Genomic DNA, 12,373 nt, shown 5'->3' with positions numbered 1-12,373 from the left:
TTAAAAGATTGCGGGGGAATCCAATTAAAAGGACTAACAAATGTTGAAAGGACTGGAGAGGGTGTTTCCTTTGGTGGGGGCATCCAGAACTAGAGGGCACAGCATCAAAATTGAGTGGTGAACTTTTAGAACAGAGGTAAGGAGGATTTTTTTTAGCCAGAGAGTAGTGAATCTGTGGAATGCTCTTTCACAGACTGCGGTGGAGGCCAAATCTGTGGGTATATTTAAGGCGGAAGTTGATCATTTCCTGATCGGTCAGGGCATCAAAGGATATGGCGAACAGGCAGGTGAATGCAGTTGTGTGGATCCTGGATCAGCCATGATGGAGTGGTGAAGCAGACTCGATGGGCTGAATGGCCTAATTCTGTTCCTATGTCTTATGGTCCTACGGTGTTCGCATGCACACATCTTTTGCTGTTCGAACACAGGAATTTAAAATGTGCACAAAAGGTAGTCACCTTCCACCTCGTTGGCATGTTCAGTATATTTCACGATTGTACACAATCACATTACCTTTTCTGGCTTCTGGTGCAGACGGTGTTGGCACTGTGGAGTTTTGCAATGATTTGTCTGCATATTTTAGAACTAGATTATTTGCACTGTCTTTATTGAAGAAATTATTCAATGTGCACATGTTGACACTGGGCAAAAATTGCGCAGGCCACAATTTTTGCACACACTGGTCATAGAAGTTAGAGGGAACATGCAGAATGAGTGAATGGTTTTGTAATCCAAGGACATGAGTCACTATGAGTGATCAGACTGGAGGGCAGAAATAGTTGTATTAAATTAGCAACTGCCTGAATAGCATTAAGTACGTACTGATCTCCGTATATAATCTAATGCGTCTTGTTGGTGCAGCAGTGTTTGTTAACATTTGAAACAAAATTTGATTGTTCTTTTCAAGTTTATTAATTTGAGCAATATTCATATTTTTATATAATATTGTTTGAGTTGTTTCACGGTCTGCAGCTTTACTGTATCCGTCTTTGTAGGGAGTCTGCTGAAATCAGAACAATGAGTCCAAAAGGGAGAGTGCTATTGCTTGGAGCTGGGTATGTGTCTGGGCCTGCCTTGCAGTATTTCACTAAAGACACTGACATTGAAATGACTGTTGGTAAGTGAGCAGGGTCTGTCTTAACTGGTAATGTTTTCTATGTTTGCTTTGACTGCCAAAATATGGAGGAACCATCAGAAGCTCCCACAGCCACTGATGATCCTGTGATTTCTGTTTCTGAGGCCAACGCGTGAGCAGTCTTCAGCAGGGTGAACTCACGAAAAGCACCTGGCCCAAACAGGGTACCTGGCCAAGTATTAATCACCTGTGCTGATCAACTGGCTGGTGTGTTCACCAAGATCTTTTAACTTCTTGCTTCGGCACCTGCTTTAAGCAGACTTCGCTAATACCGGTGCCTAAGAATAACTTGGTAACCTGCCTGCCTCGATGACTATCACCCAGTAGCATTTACATCCACTGTGATGTAACATATCAAATGTCTGAGAAGTGACTTGGATCCACTCCGGTTTGCACACCAGAGTAACAAGTCAACCACAGATATCCATTTCATTCATTTTCAGTCGACCCTAGAACATCAGGATGGCAAAGATGCATACATCTGGATTCTCTATTGACTACAGCTTGGCTTTCGATACCGTAATCCTCTCAAAACTAATCAATAAGCTTCAAGTGCTTGGACCCAGTACCTTCTTGTGCAATTGGATTCTGGATTTCCTCACCTGCAGACCCCTGTCCGTTTGGATAGGTAACAACATCTCCGCCACGATCTCCATCAGCACAGATGCACCACAAGGCTGTGAGCTTATCCCCCTGCTCTACTCACTTCATATTTATGACTGTGTGGCTATGCACAGTTCTAATGCTGTATTCAAGTTTGCTAATACACCACTGTTGTAGGCCAAGTCAAAGATGGTGACATATCAGCTTATAGAAGGAAGATTGAAAACCTGGCTGTGTGGTGCCATAACAACAACCTCTTGCTCAATGCCAGCAAGCCCAAGGAGCTGATTATAGACTTCAGGAGGAGGAAACTAGAGGTCCATGAGCCAGAACAAATCAGAGGGTCAAAAGATTAGAGGGTCAGCAACTTTAAATTCCTTGGTGACATAATTTCAAAAGACCTGTCCTAGGCCCAGCACAAAAGTGCAATTTTGAAGGAAGGACTGCAGCCTCTACTTCCTAAGGAGTGAGTGAATTTTCGGCATGACATCTAAAATTTTGACAGACTTCTATAGATGTGCAGTGGAGAGTTTGACTGATTGCATCACGACCTGGTATGGAAACACGAATGGAAAATGCTACAAAGAAGAGTGGATATGGCTTAGTCCATCACAGGTAAAGCCTTCCCTACCATTGAGCACATCTATACGAAGTGTTGTCGCAGGAAAGCAGAATCCATCATCAGGGACCCCCACCACCCAAGTTACGCTCTTTGCTCCCTGCTGCCATCAGGAAGAAGGTACAGGAGCATCAGGACTCACACCACCAGGTTCAGGAACATTTACTACCACTCAACCCATCAAACTCTTGAACCAAAGGACTCCACTTCACTTGCCCCATCATTAAAATGTTCCCACAACCGATGGATTCACTTTCAAGGACTATTCATCCCGTGTTCTTGATATTTACTGCCTATTTATTTATTTATTAATTTATGTTTGTTTATTTGTTTGTTTTTGTAAAGTTTGCTGTCTTTTGCACACTGGTTGAACATTGAAGTTGGTGCGGTCTTTAATTGATTCTATTATAGCTATGATTTTCTTATGGATTTATTGAGTATGCCTATAAGAAAATGAATTGTAGGCCTCTATATGGCAACATATATGCCCTTTGATGATACATCTACTTTGAACTTTTGATCTTTGAGATAGCAAATTAAAACCCTAGTAAATTTTGCATTTAGAGCATCAGCTCAGAGTATATAGGAGCAGAATTTAAGCCATTTGACCCATTGGGTCTGCTCCTCCATTCAGTTGTGGCTGTTCCTTTTCAACCCTATCCTACTGCCTTCTCATTACCCTTAATCCCCCTTACTAATCAAGAACCTACCAATCTCGGCCGTTAATATACTCATGACTTGGTCTGCACAGCCCTCTGTGACAACAGATTCACCACCCTCAAGCTGAGGAAATTCTTCCTCATCTCAGTTTTAAAGGGATGTTCAAAGGTGCAATTTAATGTCAGAAAAATGTATACAACGTACATCCTGAAATGCTTTTTCTTCACAAACATCCAGGAAAACAGAGAAGTGCCCTAAAGAATGAATGACAGATAACTATAACAACCCCAGAGTTCTCCCCTCCCCCCAGCTCCCCTCCCTCTCGCACGTAAGTGGCAACGAGCAACAATCCTCCCTCCCCACCCCACTCCCCCCACCGGCAAAAAAAATCAAGCATTGGTACTACCACCGAGCACGCAGTGTGAACAAAGCAACAGTAAAGACACAGACTTGCAGTTACCCAAAGACTTTGCGTTTCATCTGGCATACGACATACCGTAGATTCTCTCTCTCCGTTTTTCACCAGTGAGCGGGGAGACATAACAAACAACTCTCTGGTTTACGATGTTAAAAGTCTGTTACGTCGCTTTTTCTGAGCTCTGTGCCTGAAGATCGCAAAGATCTCAGGTCTTTGGGCCCACAGCAGATATCCTGCCTTCCCCCAACGACACACGGGTCTCCTGCCGTAACACCGACCCTCGATCCACCCATCTCCAAAGTCCTAAGCTTCTTTCTTTTCCTTTTTCCAATAGTTTTAATTGATTTCTATATAGAAGAATACAGAGTTCAAGAGAATACATATTATAAAACAAAAGAAAATACCAGACGCAGTATATTGAATCACATTGACGAACTCCTTACTCTATATTCATATGGATTAGATTAATTTGTATATTAGAATATAAATAATTTTATTTAAAAAAAAAAGGATCTGCACCCACTACCATAGTCGAAGCTGTTTGGGGGGAAAAAAAAAGAAAAAAAACTTATCAGATAATAAAATATACTAATAACCAACTTGTGTACTTTAACAAGAAGTCAAAGATTATGAAAATAATTAAAAAATAGCCCCCACAAATTTTGAAAATCTTGGTTAGATTCAAAAATTGAACAACGAATCTTTTCTAAATTTAGGCATGCCATAACATCCCGTAATCATGGGGGCATGATTTGGCGGAACAGCATCCTTCCATTTAAACAAAAGCGCCCTCTTAGCCATAAGAGAGATAAAAGCCAGAATGTGCAGATCAGATGTCTTCAAAATGGTATCTTTCCTTCCAACAATACCAAATAGGGCAGTCAAAGGATTAGGCTTAAAATTTACTTTAAAGAGTACAGAAAAAGTTTGGTATACTTCTTTCCAAAATTTTCCAAGACTTGGGCACGTCCAAAACATATGAATAAATGAAGCTTCTCCATTGTTACACCTATCACAGTAGGGAGATATATCCCTATAAAAATGAGATAACTTATCCTTGGTCATATAAGCCCTATGAACCAATTTAAATTGTAGGAGGGAATGATGAGCACATAGCGATGAAGTATTAACCAATTTAAAAATCTCATTCCAAGTTTCTTCAGAAATTGAGGTCTGTAAATCTTGTTCCCAAAGTTTTTTAATCTTGTCTAAAGAATCGTTTCTCATTCACAACAACATATAAATATTGGATATTGAACGATTATAGAATGGTTTCATATTAAGAATTTCATCTAATATGTTCTTATCAGGTCTATTAGGAAATGTATATAATTGAGATCGCAGAAAATTTCTAATTTGTAAGTACTGAAAAAAATGGATTTTTGGTAAACTATATTTAGTTGGCAATTGTTCAAATGAAGAAAGACTTCCTCCCACAAACAGATCCCGGAAGCATGTAATGCCCAATCTTTCCCATTGTATAAAGTCTACATCAGTCGTAGAAGGCTTAAAAAAATAATTTTAAAAAATGGGTCTAGAAAGGGAGAATCTCAATAAACCAAAGTGTTTTCTAAATTGTATCCAAATCCTTAAAGTATGTTTGACTACCGCATTTTCAGTTATCTTACTTAAGGATAAAGCTTCTGAATTTGAGCCGGACTGTCAGGCTGAACAATGGCCAGTTATGGAACCCTGAGAGCACGTCCCATTCCCACACAGAACTGAAGTCAGCGTGTAACTCCAGGTCAGGGTCTTCAAGAGCACCCTGAAAGGGAAAAATAATCTTTTATCCTTCCTACCAAAGAACATAACCCCACACTTAAGATAGACTATATTCCATTTTCTTAGTCCCTTCTCCCACTCTTACTGGATTTTATGTTGTCACACTCTAATGACAGTGAATGTAGGTTTAAGGAGTTTACTGTAGTTTTCATTATTTTGTTAAGTGATAAACTGAGGCAAGCAGCTGAAAGGTGGTATTTATGAGCATGTTTACATAAAAATAGGTAATGCTGAAGAGAGAGTCGTTAACATTTTGGGTTGATGACCTTCCACAAAATCATTGATCGGAAATGAAAACAGTTTCTTTCTCTACTGATGCTGCTTGGCCTGCTGCATATTTCCAGCACTTTTTACTCTCAGATATACAGCATCTGCAGTATGTTCTCCAACTGAAATGCTTGGCGTGTGTATAGAATGGCCACTAAAAATGCTGAACATTTGCCCAATGTTTGTCACCACTTCCAAACTGCAGCTAGCTATAAGAAAGACTTGCAATATAAATTACTTTAGTGTCTCACTTAAAGACTGCATATCTGATGACACAGCACTCCTTTACAACTGTTCTGGATGACCAGCTGGATCACAAACTGACGCGGAGGTGATTTTACCCTCAACTGCTAGGACAGGACAGACCATCAAATTTGAATAAGATTAACACGTTGAAGAACAATTTCCTGTAAATTTTTAACTTTCTTTGGAAGATCTGTCACTAACCAATAATTTTATTGCTGCTCTTAATAGTTCAAAATTGCATGTTTTAAATTTTACGTTTTAATGACTTCTGGAGAAAAGGAAGAGCTGAAGATTAATAGGTTTTCTTTTTGTTCTTTAGCTTCTAATCTGAAAGACCAGTTGGACAAGCTGGTTGCAAACTACAACCACACCACTCCTGTTACACTCGATGTGCATAAGGAAAATGGTAAACTCTCAGAACTGGTGCAGTCACATGACATTGTAATCAGGTAGGATTGCAGTCCTTTCAGCTAACTTATTAATTAATGCCAGTCCTGTCAGATGAACGGTGGACTTCAATCTTGTTCTGGTAATCATTTTGAGAATACCTTTGGATGCATGTAACTACTTTTCTGCAACAGTTTATTTTACTTGCCACCATGAAGCATTAGGAGGATGGACATTAAGTTTATTGAAAAGGAGCAACTTGCATAGCTGTGATCCCATTTGCACTCTGGAATGCGTTGCTCATTAAAACTAGAGAGCTTAGATGAACTGTTATTAGTGATGTTTGCTGCGGATATACAGGAGCACTATTTAATGGAGGCAATTTATAATGTAAACTTTTTAAAGATATTTTTGTACATTATTTGTGAGATCCGTTTGAAAGGATTAGTTGAATTTTCTAATTTTAGTTAAGCACGTACTGACCAACAAATCCGTATGCTGAGGATCTTGGGCTTATGTTGACCATTCTTACTCTAAAGCTGTCTTTATATCTTTTTATGATTTTTTTTTTAAATCCCCATTTAGTTTACTACCCACTAGTTTTCATCCGATGGTGATGAAGGAATGCATCAAACATAAAGTGAACATGGTGTTAGCAAGCTACCAGTCCCCTGAAATGAAGGAAATGCATGAGAGGTGGGTATTCTAGGAAGAGCTGACTGTTCCTTGTGGAATTTTACCAGGATTTTTAAAATTGCTTTGAGAAGTCTGAACTTTCAGTCAACTATTCTTTCGAAAATGCACTTAAAGCACTTTCTTTTCTTTATAAGTATCCTAATGTTCTCATTTTGGGAAGTGATGATAAAAATGTGAAGTACACTATCTACTGCACCGTCAGTCATTACCCAGGGGAAGCAGTTTCTTCAGAGAAGGATTTCGCAAAAGCAAAATGAAGAATTGACACAAATTCTGGGTACATTTTAAAATAGCATTGCATAATTACTTATTAAGTAAATACTTAAGACAGTAGCTGGAGATAGACAGGAACACTTGGGGAATGAGCTGACCGATGACCAGCAGTAGTTGGTGGGCACTTTATGCTTGAAGGAAGTGTGCAGCTGGCATCTGGAGAGTGGGAGGAGAACAGGGTGGGCAGTAAGGATAACTTAGACACTGCCAAATTTCTTCCCACCTATCCATCTAAAAAAAGATCTATCCACTATAGATGGCCATCTGGATCTTCCTGTTGCTAGTCATTTTAATTCTCCTTCCCATTCCCACACTGACATGTCTGTCCTTAGCTGCCAAGTTGAGACTAAGTGCAATCCAGAGAAGCAGCAAATTGTATTCCATCTGAGTAGTCTCAGCCATGAACATACTGTTTCCACTCGTTCCCCTACCTCAGCACTCACATCTGTTCTCCCCATCTCCACCTCATGATTACGTGCTATAACTGCTCATAGCAGATTCCATCATCATTTCTTTGATGCCTCCACTTGTCCCTCTCCCCTGGTCCATCTGATTTTCATCCCTCCTCACTTAGATCCACCCATCATCTGCCAGCTCTTGCTCCACTCCTTCTCTCCATCATTTTATATTGGCCATCTCCCCTCTATCTTTCACTCCAGAGGAAGGGTATCAACTCAACGTGCCGACTGTCTTATTTCCCTCCATAGATGCTGCCTGATCAACTGAGTTCTTCCAGCATTTCTGTGTTACTCCATATTCCAGAATATGCAGTCTCTTGTGTTACCTTTTCACATCTGCTTTCTCGGTTGCCATGGTGCACTTTGTTCCAACTCAAGCTGATGGTCTTCTCTCTGTATTGGCTGGAACCCATTATTTTCAGTATCTCCTGAACTGAATGGCACTTTTATCCCTAATACTGTCCTTCAAACACAAGTACCAACCTAACCCAAATGAATAAAGTTTCTACGTGATGCCAATGAGTCTCTCTATGATGTTGCATCAAGATGTAGTCATTCTCTGAGGGCAGTGATAGGTAGCCTGTGGCTGGCAGTATAATGTGGGATCTGGAAGCCACTGTTGATATTTCCTTATGATTGACAGCACAAAAACCCTGTTGTCATGTGCTCAAGTATTCAGTTATTTGGGAAATTCTTAATTATTTCATAGCTGCACTTGCTGATTTACCTCATAGAAATACATCAAAAAATGGATTTGCTTCTTAGTTGTTGGACAAATTTGTTTCACTTTGAAGTTGCAAATTTCAAAGCTTCCCCATGTTGGCACTGTTGATCAGAGATAGCGTCACGGCTGCAGAAAAGGAGGAAGACATGGAAGGATTGTCTACGGATGTCGGAGAAAGTTAGGAACAGGAAGGGGTCAATAACGCTACTGGCTGTTTTTTATAGACCACCCATTTGTAACCGGGATATCGAAGAGCAGATACGGAGACAGATTCTGGAAAGGTGTAATAATAACAGGGTTGTCATGGTGGGAGATTTTAATTTCCCAAATATCAATTGGCGTCTCCCCAGAGCAAGGGGTTTAGATGGGGTGGAGTTTGTTAGGTGTGTTCAAGAAGGTTTCTTGACACAATATGCAGATAAACCCTACAAGAGGAGAGGCTGTGCTTGATCTGGTATTGGGAAATGAACCTGGTCAGGTCTCTCAGTGGGAGAGCATTTTGGAGATAGCGATCACAATTCTATCTCCTTTACCATAGCATTAGAGAGGGATAGGAACAGACAAGTTAGGAAAGCGTTTAATTGGAGTAAGGGGAAATATGAGGCTATCAGGCAGGAACTTGGAAGCATAAATTGGGAACAGATGTTCTCAGGGAAACGTATGGAAGAAATGTGGCAAATGATCAGGGGATATTTGCATGGAGTTCTGCATGGGTACGTTCCAATGAGACAGGGAAGTTATGGTAGGGTACAGGAACCATGGTGTACAAAGGCTGTAATAAATCTAGTCAAGAAGAAAAGCAAAGCTTACAAAAGATTCAGAGAGCTAGGTAATGTTAGAGATCTAGAAAATTGTAAGACTAGCAGGAAAGAGCTTAAGAAAGAAATTAGGAGAGCCAGAAGGGGCCATGAGAAGGCCTTGGTGAACAAGATTAAGGAAAACCCCAAGGCATTCTACAAGTATGTGAAGAGCAAGAAGATAAGACGTGAGAGAATAGGACCAATCAAGTGTGACAGTGGAAAAGTGTGTATGGAACTGGACGAGATAGAGGTACTTAATGAGTACTTTGCTTCAGTATTCATTGCGGAAAAGGATCTTGGCGATTGTAGGGATGATTTGCAGCGGACTGAAAAGCTTGAACATGTAGATATTAAGAAAAATGATATGCTGAAGCTTTTGGAAAGCATCAAGTTGGATAAGTCACCAGGACCAGACATGATGAACCCCAGGCTACTGTGGGAGGCGAGGGAGGAAATTGCTGAGCCTCTGGCAATGATCTTTGCATCATCAATGAGGATGGGAGAGGTTCAGGAGGATTGGAGGGTTGCAGAGTTGTTCCATTATTTAAGAAAGGGAGTGGAGATAGCCCAGGAAATTATAGACCACTAAGTCTTACTTCAGGGGTTGGTAAGTTGATGGAGAAGATCGTGTGAGGCAGGATTTATGAATATTTGGAGAGGCATAATATGATTAGGAATAGTCTGGCTTTGTGAAAGGCAGATCGTGCCTTACGAGCCTGATTGAATTTTTTTGAGGATGTGACTAAAGGCATTGATGAAGGTAGAGCGGTAGATGTAGTGTATATGGATTTCAGCAATACATTTGATAAGGTACCCCATGCAATGTTTATTGAGAAAGTAAAGAGGCATGGGATCCAAGGGGACATTGCTTTGTGGATCTGGAACTGGCTTGCCCACAGAAGCAAAGAGTGGTTGTAGACAGGTCATATTCTGCATGGAGATCGGTCACCAGTGGTGTGCCTCAGGGATCTGTTCTGGGACCCTTATTTTTCGTGATTTTTATAAATGACCTGGATGAAGAAGTGGAGGGATGGGTTAGTAAGTTTACTGATGATGCAAAGGTTGGAGGTGTTGTGGATAGTTTGGAGGCCTGTCAGAGGTTACAGCGGGACATTGATAGGGTGCAAAACTGGGCTGAGACGTGGCAGATGGAGTTCAACCTGGATAAGTGTGAGGTGGTTCATTTTGGTAGGTCAAGTATGATGGCAGAATATAGTATTAATGGTAAGACTCTTGGCAGTGTGGAGGATCGGAGTCCGAGTCCGTTGGACACTCAAAGCTGCTGCGCAGGTTGACTCTGTGGTTAAGAAAGCATCAGTCGTGGGATTGCGTTTAGGAGCTGAGAGGTAATGTTGCAGCTATATAGGACCCTGGTCAGACCCCACTTGGAGTACTATACTCAGTTCTGGTTGCCTCACTATAGGAAGGATGTGGAAACCATAGAAAGAGTGTAGAGGAGATTTACAAGGATGTTGCCTGGATTAGGGAGCATGCCTTATGAGAATCGGTTGAGTGAACTCGGCCTTTTTTCCTTGAAGCGAAGGAGGATGAGAGGTGGCCTGATAGAGGTGTATCAGATGATGAGCGGCATTGATCGTGTGGATAGTCAGAGGCTTTTTCCCAGGGCTGAAATGGCTAACACTAGAGGGCAGAATTTTAAGATGCTTGGAAGTAGGTACTGAGGAGAAGTCAGGGGTATGTTTTTTTTATGCAGGGTGGTGAGTGTATGGAATGGGCTGCTAGTGACGGTGGTGGAGGTGGATATGATGGGGTCTTTTAAGAGACTCCTGGATAGGTACATGGAGCTCTGAAAAATAGAGGGCTATGGGTAACCCTAGGTAATTTCTAAGGTAAGGACATGTTCGGCACAGCTTTGTGTACCGAAGGGCCTGTATTGTGCTGTAGGATTTCTATGTTTCTATGCGTCATGCTCTCTCCCAGTAATTTCTCACATAAATCTGAATAAGCTAATTTAAAGAATGATTTTCTAACCCTCTGTGCAAGTTTCATATGGCTGCATTCCCATGCATTCAGCCATTACCGTAAATAGCTAGGAATTGTGATAATTTTTCCTTAAGAAAATTGTGTTACCAGCAAGATGCATAACAAAGAGCACAATGGGACAGCACTGGGTTGTACTGACCTTTATGTATGTTAGGGTATCAGCAAACCTTCTTGGCTGAATATTTGATTTTTTGTACACATGCACTGATGTTACCATGGCTTGTAGTCAGCTCAGAAATTCATCTCCACCTCGTGCATATATAGTTTTCTTCTTTATCGCCTCAATTTTTTTGATCGTCCCTTTTTCCATGTTAAGCCTTTGCTCAGAGATTGCTTGAGTTTCTAAGATTCTACACTAAACCACTGCAGAACAAAACATACACCTTGTTGAAAGTCTTACGTAGTTTCATATCATTGCAAAAACAAGTTTGTGATGGTGATAGGCATGCTATATGCGATGAAAGAAAGGTTAGCTTTATTTGTCACGTGGATTGAAACACAACATACAGTAAAATGCGTCATTTGCATCAAATCAAATCAGTGAGCCCACAAATGTCGCCGTGCTTCCGGCACCAACATAGCAAACCCACAAATTTCTAAGCTTAACTGTCAGGAAGCTGCAGCATCTGGAGAAAACCAGCACGATCATGGGGAGAACATAAAACTACTTAAACATAGTGCCAGGAATTGAACCCTGATCTGTGATCGCTGGTGCTATAAAATATCATGTTAACTGTTGTGCTACCATGCAGACTGTCCTATTTAAAAATAAATTTATTAAATACTAGTATAAAGAACACGTGTATAAATAATATTTTACTTTACCCCAGTATAATGGAAAATTGATCAGTGGGAATGATTCCAGTACAGTTAAATTACCAATGTACTTACCCACAGAACTGCTCTATGTAGCATCTGTGTTGTGCCTGGCCCTGACACACCGAGAAAACAAAGACACTTGTATCAGAATGCTGTTTCTGGATTTCAGTTTGGCATTCAACACTATTGTCCCACAGACATTGGTGAATTAACTCCTGGTCCTTGATCTAAATGCACCACTGTGCAACGGGGTGTTGGACTTCCTAATGAGCAGACCTCAGACAATCAGGATGTACAACCGCTCCTCTCTCCCCATCACCCTCACTATGGGTGCTCCCCACGGGGGTGTTCTGAGCCTGTTGCTCCACACTGTGCTCACACATGATTGCATGGACGATCGCATCATCACATTCGCCGACGATATGACAGTGGTGGGGTTCATTACCAACAATGATGAGGTGACCTGCAGAGAGGAATCGGAA

General features: G+C 41.0%; 1 protein-coding gene across 3 annotated transcripts in view; it reads left to right on the top strand.

Annotated features, from left to right (window-relative positions):
- aass (aminoadipate-semialdehyde synthase) overlaps positions 1-12,373 on the top strand; it is an 88,005-nt gene that overhangs the window by 44,023 nt on the left and 31,609 nt on the right. For all 3 annotated transcript variants that reach the window (XM_063058128.1, XM_063058130.1, XM_063058129.1), the window contains exons 14-16: positions 996-1,117; positions 6,050-6,179; positions 6,703-6,813. In XM_063058128.1, coding sequence (XP_062914198.1) covers positions 996-1,117; positions 6,050-6,179; positions 6,703-6,813 — 363 coding nt within the window. The remainder of the gene's footprint in view (positions 1-995; positions 1,118-6,049; positions 6,180-6,702; positions 6,814-12,373) is intronic.

This window comes from Mobula hypostoma, chromosome 9, assembly GCF_963921235.1.
Source record: "Mobula hypostoma chromosome 9, sMobHyp1.1, whole genome shotgun sequence".
Lineage (NCBI taxonomy): Eukaryota > Metazoa > Chordata > Chondrichthyes > Myliobatiformes > Myliobatidae > Mobula > Mobula hypostoma.
This window is presented reverse-complemented; position numbering and strand designations above follow the sequence as displayed.